Source organism: Gymnogyps californianus, chromosome 1, assembly GCF_018139145.2.
Source record: "Gymnogyps californianus isolate 813 chromosome 1, ASM1813914v2, whole genome shotgun sequence".
NCBI lineage: Eukaryota > Metazoa > Chordata > Aves > Accipitriformes > Cathartidae > Gymnogyps > Gymnogyps californianus.
In genome coordinates this window covers 214084245-214103735 of record NC_059471.1, presented here as the reverse complement: position 1 = coordinate 214103735, position 19491 = coordinate 214084245, and the positions used below count along the sequence as shown (strand labels likewise).

Below are 19491 nucleotides of genomic sequence, written 5' to 3'. Positions count from 1 at the left end.
GTGGCCTTGTTCCAAGAGAAATTTGGATTTCATTTGACCACGATAAGATTCCAGATTGTCATCTGAGCATGTCTGAAAAGTGGTGAATGTGTGTCAGTAGTTAAGTGCTCGTGAACTTCCTTAGTCCCTGGATTGTTCAGGACTGACCCAGGCAATTTTTTCCAGATGTTTTGGGGAATCCAAGTCCATATAAAAGGGATGGTAATGCTTCTGCTTCCTTACTAAGTTGTCTTTGTGGCTTGCAGGAATGTGCATGAAAGCTGGAGCCAAGACACCCCGATTTCTAGTCTCACCTCTACAAACTGCACTTTAACCTTTTCTGCCCTTCCCTGGCATCTCCACACAAGATCACAGAAACTTCGTGGGCCCGGTGCAAACTTTACTTGGCCTTATTAAAAAAAAAATAAGCATTGCTCTTTTTTTATTGTACAAAACTCCAGTCCCTGTTCTCCAAACCTCGTCTGAAATTGTTTTTTTGCCTTTGATCCAGCAGCTGCTGGTATTCTGCGATCCTGAGTAGGTAAAACATGAGAAGCACCTTGGGATGGGAAGGAGTTACAAAAATATAAAATATTGCAGTGCACTTCCGTGAGACACGGTATAACAGAGTAGCTGTTTGAGTGGACACCGGGCAGAAATCCTTAGCAAATAAATGTTCTGATTTTTCTAGTAAATGTGATTTTTTTTTACTGTTCGTTGCGGTAGTTTCTCTTCCACTTCATTGACTCTTTTTGTCCCCACGTTTTTTTATATTAAAATGGTTTATGTTGCTATCTCTAAAGTCTGCATGATCAAATCCTGTCTTTCCTAATGTTTGAATTTGGCTACACTTTTCATCTTGTAGCCGAGGCAGAAGACTTCTCTAAATCCCCATTTTAAAGTATGGTGTTTGTTTTAAATTTTATCACTCTTTAAAATTTTAAATGAAAACAAGCTCTTAGTGGCAAACTAGGTTGAATGGGGTTGGGAGGGAATTGCTCGGTAGCAACCGGTGCTGTATGACATCTGATGAATGCTAATTCTTCATCCTCAAAACAGTTTTGAGCAGATGAAGGCAGCTGATTTCTGCAACAGCTTAAACAGAGATTGAAATGACTTCCATGATCTGGAAGCAGATTTTTCCCCCCCATAGCAGGTGCAGGCTCGGTCTACAGTGATTTCTCAGTTATACTCTAACTTTGCAGTTTAAAAAAATCTAATGTCAGTGCCCAGCCAGGCAAAACCTAACTCCCTAACATTTCTGTTTTTCACGGAAGGCTAAGACTTTATCCTCAGGCAAAGTCTCCTCTCTGGGCTGGCTGCTGTAAATCCTCTGGGCCCTGGCAAAAGCCAGAGTTGCTAGCTCATTTTACTTAATTTGTGATGCTGGCAAGATTTGTGCTGCAGCCCAGGGCTCTTGACTCAACTCTCCTAAATCAGAGCATTGACACATTACAGTAGAGAAACACTAGCACAGAAAACTTGAAAATAAACACCTCGAAAAGAGATATTTCAGAAAGATGCTGTCTTACACAGCTTTAAATGATGTTAGTGTAACATTTCTTGGTGTTTGCTTCTTTAAAACCACCTGCTCATTAAGAAGTTGGGTTTTAGTTGCTCTCATAATAAATGGTTTTTACTACATATTTCATGTGAGAATCTTAGGACACTTGATATCTTTCCGGAGAAACCCTGCTAGACAAAATGTCATGCGTTTTTGCAGGTGGGTAAACAGAGACATGGGGTAAAGTGAAGTGAGGTTATCTACACAGGAATGTTAACCAGCATAGGTGTAATGACGTAATTACAACAAATACAAATGTGTCAGGTTAACGCCGGTGTGGACATTCTTATTCCAGACTAAGAATCCTTTTTTCTGCTTGCATAATTCCATTTTGAAAGTGAGGAAGTGTATCCAAGAGGATAAAGTGCTTGGCTGTCATTGGGGAGATCAGAGGTTCTCTTCTTCTCAAACCTGCCATGGATTTGCTGGGAGATCTCAAGTGAATTTTCTCCTTTCTTTGCACCATCATGTCACACGTAGGACTGAAGATGGTTGTATATGTAGGGGAAAAAAAAGTAACTGCTATTAAACAAAAAAACAGAGCAATCACACAGGTGATGCCCCTGCTGGCTTGAAACAGTTGGTGCCTGATGTCCACACTGTGCATGTTTCAGGCTTTATTTTATTTTCAAAAGCTGTTTTTTTGGTCTCATAGCCTGGATGCCCAGTTGCAACTGGAACATGTTAGGTGTATTCCTCTGGCAACACATCTATCATTTTGGTTTCACTATAGCAGGAAGCCAGCATATGCACTCCAGGGTTGCTCCATGATGCAAACAAAACCACAGTAAGCGGGGATGGTGGGGAGATGCATTTCAAAGGCGTGTTCCTAATCCAAACCAACACGCACACACGCAATGCTGGGGTGTTTCCATATAATCATAACAGATAATGTCCGCGTGCCGCAAGCTCTTAAGATGGTATCAGAGACAGAACCTGGCAGGTTGAATGGGGCTTAGTCCTCTGCTTTAACCCTCAAACTGTGCTGCTTCAAGAAAAACAAACCAGGTTTAGGAAGACATTTTCCTAGTAGTTAATCTGCAGTCAAAATTGTGTGACATATAAGCAAGACATCTAATTCCAGTGAATTTTACTTTGATGTATACTTTGCAATCCACTTTGTTACAGCAAAAAATGCTTCAACCTCTCTCCCTTTGTTTAAAATGAACGAAGCAGGTTCGTGTTATTGTAATCCCAACAACTGCAGTAAGAAATAATCAGGACGTTTTTAGGTAGAACTGACACTTTGCACCTGCTCCACAAAGTCTACCGTCATTGGTGAGCTCTACCTTCAAATCCTTTGCTCATGGGTTTGACATTACACTGCGATGAGGACACCTGCCAGTTGTGATGGTGGCTGATGCAAGACAGAGGAGATGCCACACTTTCATTCCAAGTAGACCAGTAAGAAGCTGTTAGGTGGCCAGTTATCTCTTACGGGCTGAGATGCATGTGAACATTTGCTCTGATGCTTGTTTGTTTCTGTAAAACACAATTTTAATTATCCTAATGCTTTTTTAAAATGTTCTTTGTTACAGAAGAGGAAGAGGAACAGGTGCCTACCGATGGAGGTACATCTGCAGAGGCCATGCAGGTGCCACTGGAAGAAGAGGGAGATATGGAAGAGGATGAGGCAATTAATGATGAGAACTACTTGAGCAAGAGACCGTTAGAAAGTCCTGATGCTGAGGAATTTCCGCCTGTGAAACGGCCAAAACTATCTGTTTCCAAAGGGGACACCTTGGACGGAGCTTTGGAACCACGTGAGCCTCTTAGCTCAATAAATACTCAAAAAGTACCACCAATGCTTTCTCCAGTTCATGTTCAGGACAATACAGACTTAGCCCCTCCTTCACCAGAACCACCAATGTTGGCTCCCATTGCAAAATCGCAAGTGCCAACCCCCAAAACTTTAGAGGCAAAGCCGTTTGTACCCAAAACAAAGTCCAAAACAAGTTCTCCAGGACAGAAGACAAAATCACCTAAAACTACACCCTCGCCAGTGGTAACTGGAAGTCCCATACGTTCACCAAAAACTGGATCCAAAGAAAAAAAGTCACCAGGTCGCGCCAAGAGCCCCAAAAGTCCGAAAAGTCCAAAGGTTCCTGCTCATGTTCCCCAACCACCTGTCAAGCCTGAAACACCAAGTAGAACCCCTCTGGCTGCATTAAGTGACAAGATAGGAAAGGAAAACATTCAAGTAAAACAAGGACAGACGCCACCTGAGCCTGCCACTAAGCCAAATCTTGAAAACCAGACTAAGAAAGTACCAGTACTGGACAAGACCATTGATGATTCAATTGATGCTGTGATTGCTCGTGCATGTGCAGAACGAGAACCGGATCCCTTTGAGTTTTCCTCCGGTTCCGAATCAGAAGGGGAAATTTTTACCAGTCCTAAAAGACTTTCTATTTCAGAGACTACAACTCCTAAGCCACCTGTTTCTGCCAGTAATGCAAATAAGGCAGGAGCAACTCCAATACCTCCCTCAGGTGGGACTTCAAGTTCAGACATTTCATGGACAATGGATGACTCGATTGATGAGGTCATTCGAAAGGCAAACATGGGGACACCTTCTAATCCACCTACCAACTTCACTTATTTCTCTTCTCCTTCTGCTTCACCGCCAACTCCAGAACCTCTCCTCAAAGTCTATGAGGAGAAAACCAAGTTGGCTTCATCGGTAGAAGTGAAAAAGAAGTTGAAAAAAGAGCTGAAGACAAAAATGAAGAAGAAAGAAAAACAAAAGGAAAAAGATAAAGAGAAAAACAAGGAGAAAAATAAGGAGAAGGAAAAGAACAAGGAGAAGGATAAAGACAAGGAAGGAAGCAAGGAAGCAAAGTTTCAGTGGAAGGAATTACTCAAAGATGATGATCTTGATCCCTATAAATTCAAACTAAAGGACTTTGAGGATGTTGACACAAAAGTAAAGTTGAAAGATGGCAATACCAAAAAAGAGAGAGAAAGACATAAAGATAAAAAGAAAGAGAAAGAGAAAGGCAAAAAAGACAAGGATAAGAAAGACAAAGAGAAACTTAAAGATAAGAGTAAGGAAGATAAGATAAAGGCTTCATCAGCACCTCTTGTGTTACCTCCCAAAGAAATGTCTTTGCCCTTGTTCAGCACACCAACTGCCATGAGGCTTCCCAGCATGTTACCTTCCTTGTCTCCAATGCTTCCTGAAAAACTGTTTGAGGACAAAGAGAAACCAAAAGAGAAGAAGAAAGACAAAAAAGAGAAGAAGAAAAAGAAAGAAAGGGAGAAGGACAAAGAAAAGGAAAAGAAGGAGAAGGAAAAGGAGAGGAAAGAAAGAGAAAAGAAAGAGAAAGAAAAAGAGAAACACAAACATGAAAAGGTAAGCTGTTTAGATGAGTTGAGATGGCATACTTGCTTGAAAAATGCACGTGGATTCCTATACCTGCTGCTGAGCATTGTTTAAGAGCTTTGAGGAGATATGTGATTACAAGTTTGGTATTTTTTAAAAATAACAGCTCCAAGGAAGATGTCCCCCGAGAGTTTCAGGGATTGTCCCACCTCTTTGGAAGACAAAACAAAGGCGTTCAATTCTGTGAATATGAAATGTGAGATTGTCCTTCTGGTTTTCCTCAACTCACTTTCCGCTTTGAAAAGCTGGGGCTCAGACCCAACAACAGCACACGCACACCAAATGTATGTAGTGTTGCAAGGCACAAATTTTGTTCTGTAGATTTCCACTAGTAGGGCCAGCAACCCTATACCTTTCATATAAACTTGAAATTTCATTTCTAAAAGTCTACTGTTTCAAAGCTTGTGGAAGCCTGTAAGTTACAGGGTGGACAGAAACGAGGAGCAGACTGCCTTCAAATAAACAAGTTCACCAGTTATCTCAGTTGTTCAGAAGAGCTGCTGAATCCTCTCTTAGCAAGACCGCCCCCTTGTTGTTCCAATTTGTTTGAAGTAAGAAAATTGTTTTCAAATTATGGTCTAAATGTTCAAATGCCACCTTTCGTTTTGAGTCTTACGCTTGAGAGAGAGAAGGGGAGAGCTAGTTTTCAAGTGGGTTGAGCTCCTTCCACTCCTGCAACTCTTACTGATTTACATCAGCCAAGGATAATTTCTTCTTTCCCATATCACCTAATCTTGAGAATATATTTAATATTTAAGAAATGAAACCAGCATATTTGCATGTTATGAGACTTGAAATCCCATTAGAAACAGCTCCCCTAATTCAGGGTTTGCTCTAATTTTTTGTCACTTCACCTTATAATATGCATTAAATTGTTAATATTAAAAAAAAAAAAGAAGAAAAAAGAAGAAAAGAAAGAGATTGTCTTCATATGTGATAACCTTGGATACAGGATTTCCTAAATCTCTATCCTTAGCATTAGGAAGCACTGTATAAGTTCTGGTTTTACCAAGATGCTCTTTACATCCTGCTTTGAGTGTAATACTCAGTTCGTACAAGCTCAGATTTGGGACATTCCTCACTTTCCTTTTTTGCCACTGTACCCTGTTATGCTACCTGCTGGACTTGAAACAAACTGCTGATTTCAAAACTTGACATATTTTTTCAGTTGACAAATGGTTTTTCAGCGCAGAATCTGGCTGATCTGGAGAACTAACATTTGTCCACTGTGGATGAGTCGGTGATCGACAGGGTGGTGGTCCAGTTGACCATGTTAATTTAATGTCTGGTTTTAGACTGCAGCAACACTTTCACAGATCCCCCATTTTGTCTGTCTGCCCCTCATGCCAGAGATGTTTTGTCAGTATTTCATTGAGAATTTCTGCAGAGATTTCTTTTTAAGTTAAATACATGTGTATATAAAATAGAGAAAACAAGTTGCTTGTTTTTCATACATTCAATTTTGCATTTCTTCTGCAGATCTCTGTATCTAGTTTGCGTTAGAGCAATATAACAGAAACACAAACAAATACAAACTGGTAAAGCTTCGGTATAGACTGAACATATATATATATTAGGAAAAGGAGTTCAACAGTAATAAAAACTTGGACAAATTAAATTGACAAAGCTGCCCATTACCTTGGCAAAAAGTCCCTGTCAAAAGATAAACTTTAAAGCTAGAATGCATGAAAGAGTCCCCAGATAGAATTAAAATTTAAACTGATTCTTGATAGATAAGCTTTTTTTAAATCCACCTCTTTGCTGCAAGTCAGGATTTTAAAAATAAATTTCCCCTTTAAATCTCTTGAGCGATTTTCATTTTTTGCAAGGCCGCACTGCTGGTGTCCTGGAAAAATGGAGAGTTAGAGCTTTATCAGTTGGTGCCCTGAGGTATGTGGCAAAGAAGCTAAATCCTTGAAGATTAGCAAAAAAAATGCAGCACATGGCAATAAGGGGCTTATATGACTACTAGTATTAGTTCAGGTGAAAGAAGTATTGCTTATACATAAAACTGGACAAATCCACTGACAATGTATTTTTAGTTAGCTACAAAGGAGTCTTATATTGCTGGACTTTACCTCTTTGGTGATTTGGGAAGCTTAGTAATCCACTGTAAATGCTCTTCTGCTGGCCCCAATTCCCAGTATTACTCCAGAATGCTGCTTTTTCGTTTTAACCCCTAAAAGTACATGTTTCCTTAATTTAGCTTTTAGATCACACAATGACTTATTTAGCCAGCAGTTGTGCTGTAAGAGCAAATGATCAAGTTACTGCTTGGACGCTTAACCTTCCACGGCACGTCTGCTTTGGAGGCGTAAGTGCAACCTGAAAGATGAGTTCGTGGGCTAACTGCAGTTTCAGCTCTTGATGGCCAGTAGAAAATACCGGATTTCTATTTCTAATATTGCTATACTTAAACAAAAGAGTGACTCAAAGGTAATATTTCCATTTTTGAGTATTGTTATAATTATTACCTAAGCGTGCGTCCCATCCTGTTAGGGAATTGAGGCTTTTTATCAAGTTTTCCCTGTAATTTTGCCCTGAGCTGCTGGAAGACACAGAACAGCAACCAGTACTCTGCATAAATAACAGAAAGCAGAAGCTGAAGTCTGCATGCTGGAAGTGTTCAGTGGTGGCACCGAAGAAGAGAAGCTTTTGCACAGGGCTTGCCTGCAGCTCTGTGCTCCGCAGTAAGCGTTGAGGTGTTGCCCTTGGAGCCAGAAAAGGAGACGGTGAGCTGGGGCACTGCCTTGCATGCAGTACCAAATTAAAAGCAAACAGTTGAAGCAATTACACCCCACTTCTACTATGGAGATTACCGGGCATGCTGTAGGAGTGACTGAGCAGCTCACGAAGCAGCTTGCTGACCCAGTTTCAGCTAACCTTAATACGCTGAGCTGTAAACTAAAGTAGTTGAGGAACTGCTTCATAAGAAATGGAGCCATCCTTGCATCGGGGCAGGGCTTGCCGGAGCTGCCCCAAAGTAAACTGCCCTTACTCGTGAATCAAAATCCTATCATCGATGTAGAGGAGGACCAGTCTATGTAGGATATAACTGAATGCTCCTTAATTTTCTCGCTGCCTCAGTCATACAAACCGTACGCACAAACCCATGTTGTAGAAAGATGCTTCCTCTCCTCTTGTATCAAAGGATAAGATTTAGGATTGTCGTGGAGCCCAGTTTTCCTCTCACAGCAGACTGTGATGTTGGTATCTGAGCATAAAGAAGTGTTTTATGTGCTTTTCTTCTGCCACATGAGCCCGCGCCACCATTGTTTAGAACATCTTGGTGGTATACAAATAATAATACAAAGGACCTTTATACAAAGGACGGATGACATGGGTATCTTTCTGTGCTGTGTGCTGGAAGCTAAGCAGCAGTGCCTGTCCTAGGAAGCTTTGTATTCAAAATAGGCACTACAGAAGGAGGAGGAACCTGCAGGAAAAGAGGTCAGATAACCTGTGCAAAGCCATGTGCCTGAGCCTCCTGCACCCCGGTTCAATTCCATGTCTCTGTCCAGTGGACGACGCTACAGGTGAAGATGCCAGGAAAGCAGTTAAGAGACTAACCTATGGAAAGTGGCAGTGAAATTGTTGCAGGCATTAGGAGCTGCAGAGGAAAAAAGCTCTTGCAACACTCCAGAGGAATGACATAACAAAAAAGTCATGCTATATAAACAAGAGAGTAGAGAGAGACCTGTGAAGTAGGCTAATACATATCCATGGAGAGCTGTATTGAAAAGCATGGTTAACTGTGTCAAAACAGAAATACTACTCAGGCAGCAGCCCTTCTCTCTCTGGAGCAGACATCTCCTAATGAGCAGCTCCGATTCTTTGGGCAAGGTGCGTGGTACGGGACTTTGTAATTTCCATTCCTCAATGTAAGTCCTAACTGAATCCTCCCACTCTGGCTTGCTGTCTCCTGCGCTGCTTTCTGTGCTTTGAATTGATTGTTTGCCCTCCCTTTCTTTATGAAAGCTTTTAAAAACAGATTTCTCCCACTAAGTTTTGCTCGAGTTTCCATTTAGTGTATCCATACTGTTTTTGTCTCTTTAAGTTCCTGGACCAGATTCAGCTAAGTGGTTGTTTTATTAAATACGATGACATACATGTTCAAAATGAGATCAGTCTCCCTCTCTTTCTCTATATATAAATATATATAATGTATATACACTTCTCATATATATGAATATAAGTTGAGCAACTTATGTATGGAGAATCATTACAATGTCAACTGTAAAATCTGAGATGATTCTGTACAGGTTTTGCAAAGCAGTAGCTCAATGGGAGTTGGTAATTTTGGCAGATACTGGTTCAAAGAGTTTAAGGACATACTCGAGTGGTCTAAACTCCACCAGATACTGAGGTTGGAAACCAGGCCATTTGAAAAATAGCCATTAGAAACCTCAGCTAATTGCCTTAAAAAGGCAGGGGTTCTGTTGTACCTATGTGGATAAGCACTTTCATAAGGTATTCAGTGTTGGTGCTTGGGGTTTATTTGCTTCCTCTGTGTCTAATTTTTATTCAAGAGGGTCACAGTACATTTATGTGATGAACCTGGGAAATAATTGAATTTAAATCTTAGAAAAAAGTGCAAACACCAGTGGGCACCTATCAAGTTTGAGTACTAAAGTCAAAGCGTTTCATGTCATTGTTTAGAAACCTGCTGAGGTGGTTTGTGTCTCTAGAAAAATACTAAATCAGGAAGACTTGTTAAGAAAGTGTATGAGCAGGTACAAATGCAATGAAATTTCAAGTTGCTTTTTTAGTCTGTAATTCATATTTGTGATTTTCTATGGCTGGGAGCTCCCAACAAACTCTGACCGTCCATGCCACAGCACGAAGCATGAGAGCGCGGTCATCAGTCTATCATAGGTCTGTCTCATTAAGCCAATATACTCTGGTTAACTCCATCAATGCTTTCATGTAATTAATATATTTTGGGAGTCTGCTTGCAGTCTTTGACTGATGATTGTGTTCCCTTGTACAGATAAAGGTGGAACCAGTTGTTCCAGCTCCATCACCAGTTATTCCTCGGCTGACATTAAGAGTGGGTGCAGGCCAAGACAAGATGTAAGTACAAATAAATCCATCTACAAGGTATATGCTTACCACAATTCATCCTCTGTCACTTGTGGTAGCTCTTATTTTCAGTGGGAAACACTTAAAAATCAGTGGCAAATGACATACATACAGCTATGACATCTTTTGACCATTCAAATGAAAAGCAGAATGCTTACCAATAGAAACTTTTTGGACATTTTGCCCTTTTTCTTCTAGTCTCCAAGCGGGACCCATCATCTTCTACCCATTCTACTGTGTTTCTCACTCCGTGCCTTTCAAGGGCATGGATTACAAGACTCCATCTAGACTCGTATGATGCCTCTAGTGATATTTAGTGAGGTTTCCGTAATGGACGGTTATCCCTAGCGTAACCTACAGCTAAGTTTCATAACGCTCTGCAGCTAACAGTTGGTTTATGCTTTAAAACATAACAGTTGAAATTCCTTTATACACGGCTGTTTTATTATAACTGTTGATGATTGTTCATGAGTGTACCTAACGCATTTCAAATGTTTGTTCACCAGCTCCCTAATTATTGGGTGCTGTTGTACAAATAATAGTTACTTTGTACTGTATGAGTGTGAATAGGATGATCCCTGTTCTGAGATCACACAGCATAAACAGGTGGCTGGAGAGGCTAGGGAAACCATGCATCACTGGGCTTTTTAGGCTGGTCCTGTGTTGTACGTGAAGGGTTTCTTTTAATCAGGTTTTCCATGTTTTTAATAGCGCAGAGCACACTTTCATGTCCGATGGTAAACGTGAGCACCAAACAGTTGGGCTTTTTTTCCATTCATCACGTTAAATATTGCTAATGTAGTTGTTTCTCTTTTATAGCCATTCTAAACTAAATCTCCTAATTGCTAAGTTTTCTGCTTTATAAGTTAAATGGCATCTTTGATGGTTATTCTGTTTTTCTGTGCTGTCCTCCTCCTCCTCAGTAGGTAACTGTGCGTTTTACTGGTTTGAAGTTGCTACAGGTCTTCAGTCATTTCTTGGTTTCTATGGGACAGCCCCACCCCAAATATCAGGGCTTCGTCCTGCTCTTCAACCGTTTCTGCTTTCTTCCTTTCACAATATTTGAGTATGATCTAAAATTTCTGTGCCTCAGATTGCTGTACAAAAGCTCCTGCTTTCTCAGAACAGTTGTGTGTCCTGCGGTGCAGATTTGAATGTGCACGGGTGGACAGACTGCCCCTTTAAAGCCCACAAATCCATTTTCCTCCTTGAGGAGCTATGGATACTTTTAAACTCCTCTTTTTCAAGGACTGTACAAGTGTTTATATGGGGAAAATTAAGTCATATTTTCAAAGCAGAACTTCTAAATTAACGTTCTGAAGCCATATTTTAGCACCAAAGAGTTGACTTTGCTTCCCGTCTTATCTCACCCCAGTCTTTCTCATACCCACACACATTTTGAGAAGGGACTTCAGACTCCATCTGCTTGCTACAAATCATATGGGTACATCATCGTCAGCCCTGCCAGCATGTAGTGGGTCAGAGATACTGACATCTTGTTTTATGGCTTTTTGGGAAACTCGCTTCTATCCCAGTTTCCTTTGTGCATCTTTAGTGGCACCTTGACCTCCAACTGAGGACCTCAGGTGTTGTGATCCTTAGCACGGCAGAGCCTAGAGTTTAAACCCTGACTCCAGGATGGGAGATTCACAAAGCTGACTTAGCTCCAAGTTTCTAGACAAATTAGGGGAGAATTAAACACCAAGGCTGAGATCTTCAGGGGCTGGGGAGTCCTGGAAGCAGCTGGTAGGAAATGCTAAAAAGTGGTTGTTCTGCAGCTCTCTACAGCATCTGTACTGGGCATAGGAGGGGAACTTCATCTTCTCCACGTGACACTCGTCCTTGAAATTGCTTTAGGATGTGTAACCAAATGAGATTTGAGTCATTAGTATTCCATCTCTATTTGCTTACTGGTTTCCCTTTTCTACCTTAAATATCTCCTCGCTGCCCACCATACTGGCACCCTAAAGTTGTCCCAATGTGATGGCTGTATCACCCAGTTGCACCTTCTGGCTGATGGCAAACAAGAACTTAGAGAGCTTTGTAATAGCTTTTAGGATTTGTCATAGTTTTCCAAGGCAAAATCCAGGAAGAAATTTGCCGTTAGACGAGTAAATGCAGTTTGCGCCACGTGGCTCTGGGAACTGTTTTGTGTTGCATGTCAATCCGGTATCTAATGCGGCAGGCCTCGCAGTGGAGCTGTCGTACTCTAAATAATACTTTTGCTTTCATCCTCAACAATTAATATTCAGCCTGAACTCAGACTATATTTTAATTTTCACGTGTTGCGATCATTACGAAAAGGACTGGTGTGGCTCTGAGGCAAAGCATTACGTAGCTGTGTGTGTGGCTTGGACCTCTGAAGTAATACCAGAAGTCTATTTAAAGTTATTAGTTGAAAACAGCATGGTAGGATCATCAACCTTTTAAGTAGCTCGTAACAGGCAGAAACAAAAGCTTTTCTGACGTGTTACGGTAAGGGAAAGTTAAACTTATGTTTCATCTGTGTTGGTAATGAAGTTCTACATATCTGGTAGTTATCGTATAGAAACGTTGTGTTTCAGTTAGCATGTCTCTGGAGTTTACTAGCATGGCATTGTTTGAGAGTACCATGAATTGCCATTGTGGTGGGTTGACCCTGGCTGGATGCCAGCTGCCCACCAAAGCTGCTCCCCTCCTCAGCTGGACAGGGGAGAGAAAATAAAACAAAAGGCTCATGGGTCGAGATAAGGACAGGGAGATCACTCAGCAATTACCGTCATGGGCAAAACAGACTCGACTTGGGGAAATTAGTTTATTACCAATCAAATCAGAGAAGGGTAATGAGAAAATAAAACCAAATCTTAAAAAACACCTTCCCCCCACCCTTCCCTTCTTCCTGAGCTTAACTTTACTCCTGAATTCTCTTACCTCCTCCCCAGCAGTGCAGGGGGACGGGGAATGGGGGTTTGGGTCAGTTCATCACACGTTGTCTCTGCTGCTCCTTCCTCCTCAGGGGGAGGACTCCTCACACTCTGCCCCTGCTCCAGCGTGGGGTCCCTCCCACGGGAGACAGTCCTCCATGAACTTCTCCAACGTGAGTCCTTCCCACAGGCTGCAGTTCTTCACGAACTGCTCCAGCGTGGGTCCCTTCCATGGGGTCACAAGTCCTGCCAGCAAACCTGCTCCAGCCTGGGCTCCTCTCTCCACGGGGCCACAGGTCCTGCCAGGAGCCTGCTCCATCGCGGGCTTCCCACGGGGTCACAGCCTCCTTCGGGCATCCCCCTGCTCCGGCGTGGGGTCCTCCACGGGCTGCAGGTGGATATCTGCTCCACCGTGGACCTCCATGGGCTGCAGGGGGACAGCCTGCCTCACCATGGTCTTCCCCACGGGCTGCAGGGGAATCTCTGCTCCGGCGCCTGGAGCACCTCCTGCCCCTCCTTCCTCACTGACCTTGGTGTCTGCGGAGTTCTTTCTCTCACATATTCTCACTCCTCTCTGTGGCTGCAATTGCTGCTGCGCAGTAACTATTTTTCCCCTTCTTAAATCTGTTATCCCAGAGGTGCTACCACCGTCACTGATGGGCTCGGCCTTGGCCAGCAGCGGGTCCGTCTTGGAGCCAGCTGGCATTGGTTCCATCGGACATAGGGGAAGCTTCTGGCAGCTTCTCACAGAAGCCACCCCTGTAGCCCCCCCGCTACCAAAACCTTGCCACACAAACCCAATACAGCCATGGAAAGATATGAGAAAAGCTTTTGGGGATTCATAGAGTTTGATGAGTGAAAACTAGATGGAGTAATGAGGTATTTCAGTTTCCTCTGTTAGAGAGAAGAGCTGTTTGGAGGCTTTTGGAAGTACTTTAAGTACCTGTTCAACTGGAGGTTGGTCTGTTTGGGAGAACTTCATATAAAACATTGTCTTTAATGGAAGTACTTACAGATCTTGGTGAGACCACGAAGTCTTTCAGGTGTCTGAAGCAAAAGTGTCAGATTGATGGTGCTTGAAATGGAGATTCACATCATTCCATAAACACAGCACAACACCAGCAACACGAGTTTACTCAAATAATGCCGCAGTGGTGAGGAAAATGCCTTTGCAGTGTAGTGAACAGTTTATTCTCTATCATTTCACTTCTTGGCTCCTCTGCTTGGACCAACATACAAAGCAGTGATGGTAGTGGCGGAGAAGTCTCCTTCTTTCTTGTTTCTGTGAATACAAGTAGATATTGCTCCTAGATTCAAAGTGATACCTGCATTGGAGCTTTTCTGGTGTGCAAATATTCTTATACCACACGTCAGTTCAAAAGAGATGGCTATTAATAACGTTAGGTTAATAGACATGAAAATGTACTGTTGGTGAAGCATGGATAAACCAATATTGGAAAAACTGTTCTACTTTAGGGTTTTTTGCAAGTGTTTTAACTGCACAGTAAAACAAGAAGAAAGTAGATTATAATCAAAGCATTTCCATCTTAGTTGTAAACAATTACAGCAATACTTGCATGGATGCCACATTAGAAGAAATTTACTGGATTCCATTCTAATGCAATTAGAGCTAATTTTGTTCTTTAAATGAATAAAAGGTCAGCTAGTAAATCTAGTTTATCTCAAGTCCAGGCTTCAATAAATTGTTTTATTTAATTTGTTGTAAAAGATCTTATCCTTAATGGGCCTAGCTCTTATTGGTTTGCTTGGGTTCTAAAATATTTATGACCACCTTTTTAGATATGATTTGAATGATATGTTGGAAGGGTTTTTCACTGGGGGTTTTTTCCACTCCAGTGTTATCAAGGTAGATTGCTAACTGAGTTAGTATAGGAAGGAACTAGAGATGCTATCTTTTTTAAAAAAAAAAACAACAAAAAAAAACACCACCAAAAAACCACAGCTAGTATAGACTTTTAAATTTTAAATCAACTGCAAACGATGAGCAGTATTTAATACTTTTATTCAATTACATCATGGTTTCTTTTTGTCTAGTTATCTTTGCTAAGCACAATCATTTTTCATACACATAAGTTTTTAAAAAGCATATCTATTGATGAGGTGTTGACATTCCAGCTACTACCACAGTTGACATAAACTTCAGCAAAAGTACGTGCTGTAATTTTTGATACTTCAGATAAATTTATTCTACATTTAAATACAGTTTTTAAGAAAAAAACACATGGCTTCTGACAATAATGCCAGACCACAAAGCAAAGTACTACTCACTCTTTGCTGTTTCAGTGCTTCTGTGACTTAGAAGCAGGATATATATTTTTTGTGAAATCAGGTCTCCCAATTTACCTTAAAATTTGAGGCTTTTGCTCCAGACTTGTACTGCATTGTATCATAGCTCTGCCATCAGCAGGGAACCTGGAAACCAGACATGAGAAGGCGAAAGACAGGTATTTTAACAGTGTTTAACTTGTAAACCTGACCTGCCTCTCTAATGAAGTTGCCCCTTGTCTTACGTATTTTTGAAGTGAGTAGATATGTGACTTTCTCCAAAAACAAATCACACACATGCTCAGATATGTATGCGTATGTGTTTATACAAAATTAAACATAATTTTGTATATTAAACAACCTATGGGTTGTGAAATAAAATCCTGAAAGGATTAAGGGATAGAAAAATTTTTGTTATCCAGATATTTAATTGACTCCACTGAAGCTTTTTATCGCTTAGTAGGATATTATCAGTCCAAGGCCTAACTTAGGTTCGTTTGGAGGTTCACTTGACTGTGTGATATCCCCATGACAAAAGCCACCAGCATGGCTAGCTGACATCCTTTGTAGGGAATCTCAAAGCCAAGTGGCAATATAGACCAAATTATTTTGTGACCAGTAGATGTGACCTCTCTGTGTAATATTGGTGACCCAGAAGCATACTTTTGGGACTAAGAGGACAGGGGAACCTGTCCTGTTGCTTTCTTTTTTATTACACCGAGTTTCTGTGATCGTCCATCTAAGAACTTCTACCGCAATAAGGTGCTCATAGCATGTATTTTTATAAATTGGCAAAATAGCATGAGTCTGAAAAAATGGAAGCCTGAAAGGAAATGCAGCTTGAGAAAATCTCCGCGCTGAAGCTATAACCCTACCTAAAACACAGCAGGACTGTTGGAGGAGTTTATTTTTCATAAATTACCATGGTTTGGGTCATCACTGTTACTTGCTCAAGAATTCGTTATTTTAAGTGCAACCACAGTTGAGCAACAGAATTGCAGCAAAACAGTTCTTTATTCATACTTTTTGAAATTCTGTAAAACTTTATTATCTAACCTGCAGCACGCAGAGTACCACCAAGTTTATTATGGGGTAATGTTCTCCAAAAAACAGATGCCTAAATGATGGATCTTCTATCTGCAACAAGTTTAATTTACGTGTTGAACTACAGACTCTCCAGAGATTGAATTTTCTTGGGAAAACTACAGACACATACACAATCGGACTTTAAAAAGGTAATGGCACCAAGGGAGGAGAGAAGAAGAAGGTATTAGCAAATCCGTCAGTAGCTTTTTATTGACCTCATTGAAGACAAGAAATTAGGCAAGGACCACGATGGTATTCCCCTAAGCTCATTGGGGATCTGTAGTTGCTGCTGTAATATGAATATGTATTTTTTGAAAACTGCTCAGACTCCCTGGGAGTTGTGAAAAAAAGCTAGATATCTGAGACAGGACTTTGCTATTAAACTAGAATTCTGCTGTATGTAGTTTCCACAAATGCATCTTATTTTTACAGTATCATCTTTGGTGGATATTCAGGATCTTTCATTTTTAATAGGGTTGTTCTCATACAGATAAATCAGATCGTATGAAGAAACTTTTGAACTTTGGGTGCTATTTAATGGAGAGCTACTCAGACTTTCATAATTTAGATTACTGTCTTCATAGCGTTTGCCCACAATAGCTGAATAATGGGGTTCCTTAACCTCCCTGTGTAGGCATATCCAAATTGTTTGCCTCTAGCCTTGGCTCCCTACATGTGGCTGGGGAGGAAGGATTGGCTTTTTATTGACTTGTCAAGCCATAGGTTTGCATTACCGGCCAAGTAGCTCATGACCCATTCCATTTATTTCACTGTTTTGTGGTGGGGAAACAGGTAAAGGAATCCTGCTGGAAGCCCCTCCTTCCGCACGTTTTTATGAATAAGAGCAGTGTTTGGAGCAGTTAAGGCACCGTGACCAAATCCTCCGAAAGACGTAATGCAAGCAGCATGGGGCTATTGTGGGACACAGCTGTGGGCGGTGTTGGTTACCCTGCGAGACGTTGCTTATTCAACAGAATGCTCTGGAGGAGAACTTATTGTGGAATTAAAGAGGAGTGAAAAAGTGATACTTCAGGGAGAAGAATGTAGAAGGGTAAACCACTGTTGGGGAAAATTAAGCAATAGAGTCCAGGCAGCGAAAGTCTGTGTTTATTGCAGCACTGATGGGTATCCCAATTATTTTACAGTGTAGCACTTAGCAGAGAAAGACTGTGTTAACCGTGCGTTAACAGAATTGACACTCTGGGTGTCAATCCAACTTTTGCTATAAGACAGAAAATAGCATGTAATGGTGAAATCATTTTTGATATGACCAATAGACCACCTAAGTGAGGAGGCAGAGTAATGAAAAATGATCTTGCTCCTCTCCAAGGCTGCAGAGGTGTGCTTAAGGAATTCCAGTGATCTTTACAGCTTTCATAAATCTTTGTGTGTGTTTGTGTGTGTATGTACATACCCGCATTTTTCTCTTCTGTAGTCTTTTAAATTATAAGAGCTGGAGGACCGATTTTCAACGCCTTTTTAAATGCTGAATGTATTTTAATGAAGATATTGTCTCGAGTATGATTCATATCACTTTCCCGATTGTTCTTTTTTAGTGTAACATATTGGCCCTGATCCTGCAGTAAAATCCCCATGTGTGGTCTTGTATCCATCCAAAAGTCTCGTTCACTTCAGTGGAGATTCCCCAGCCTCTCCCTTGCTGCAGGATTGCAGCTTTTACTTGAAAAAAAAGTGAAGAATACCGTATCCCTTTTACCAAAACAAGTAAATGATCATTTTTGTTTATATTTCTAGAGGTGATTTAGAAGAGTTTTTTCTTCGTTGAGTGTGAGTTATTTCCAACTTCAGATGTATTCCTTAGCTTTTTTTTTTTTTTTTTTTTTTTTTTTAATTACTGAAGCCACCCCAACTAATTATTCATCCTGTTTATGGTAGGTGGTAGGCTGTGGCAAATTATTTTCATTTTGCTGCTGGCCACATGGGTGATGACTCCAAAAGTGAATCCATAAAAAGGCTTGAGTCATTAGAAAACAAAACAACATACTGTGAGATTCTTTGATTTTGCTGCTTATTGCTCAAGAGTGAAAAAATTGTATACTGTCTACCGCAATTAAAAAAAAAAAAAAAAGAAAAATACTTCAGGCAGGTTTAGACACATAAGCGAATTGCTTGTGTAAATGGGCACGAGCAGCTGCCCTTATAAAGCACAACAGAAACCGATCAAATATGTGTGAAAGATTAGAAAGGCAGATGGGTATTTGTTTAAAAAATAGACTTTGCCTCCAGAGAAGATGACTGCAAGAGAAAGGTACTGATTTGTTCTTGTCTTTGACGGAGGTGCTTCTTTTTATTCACTCTTTTATTGAAGTTTTTAAACAAAAGTGAGGAAACTATATAGACCCAAGGATTCATGTTATAGTTCCTGGGAGCTGGACGTGGACAAGAGGGCCGTAGAGAAGTAGCATCCATAGACACAAAAGAAAAAGATGGGCCTACCTGCATTCAGTAAAGTTGTCCTGTGAGCAATTGATCTTTAGCTGTACGGAGCCTCCAAGTTCAGGACTGACCAGCTCGCTTGGTTCTTTCAAAAACATGTCTCAATAACAAGCTGGAAATTACAGTTTGCTGGCATAATTTTCTGGCAGTTAATAAAATTCATATTCTACACTAGTTCCCATTAAAGAGGGTAGATGTAGGACTGGTTTATGGGCAAGCTTCTAGATCATACATCCCCTAACATTTCCCAAAACAGATGACAATAGAGGGGAGTTTGCAAGGAACACGTAAGAGAAAGTTTGCAAAGAGCTCGTTGGCATAAACGTGTTTTACCAGCTTCTGGGTTTGCTGTTGAGAGCTCAGCAGAAGGGGATAATGCCAGGTGGTTTTCACATCGAAGCTCTGAGCAGCTTGTTATTGATGATAAGAGAGAAAAGAAGATGAAAGATACCAAGACGCCATGCTACCAGCTCAGTTTTGTTTTGTCAGACTGGCGATGAACCATCTGGAGATGTAAGTCAGGATGGTGAGAAAGAATGGGAGGGAGATTTAGGAGTCATCGGCAGAAAGGTGTTTGTGGTTGTTGGGAGAAATACCCTGGTGTAACACATACGGAGGGCGGAGGCCAAGGGCAGAACTCTGTTTCACTTAAAGTAATGGAAGAATAAACAGTAGAAACCTGTAATTCAATTTCAAGAGTGCAAATGTCCATAAACCAAAGGAGTTACCTAGAAATGTCAGCTGGACTG

At 41.0% G+C, this 19491-nt stretch overlaps 1 protein-coding gene across 1 annotated transcript in view; it reads left to right on the top strand.

Annotated features, from left to right (window-relative positions):
- Window positions 1-19491, top strand: part of TAF3 (TATA-box binding protein associated factor 3) — a 120914-nt gene that overhangs the window by 87326 nt on the left and 14097 nt on the right. The window contains exons 3-4 of the mRNA XM_050890900.1: window positions 3082-4898; window positions 9919-10001. Coding sequence (XP_050746857.1) covers window positions 3082-4898; window positions 9919-10001 — 1900 coding nt within the window. The remainder of the gene's footprint in view (window positions 1-3081; window positions 4899-9918; window positions 10002-19491) is intronic.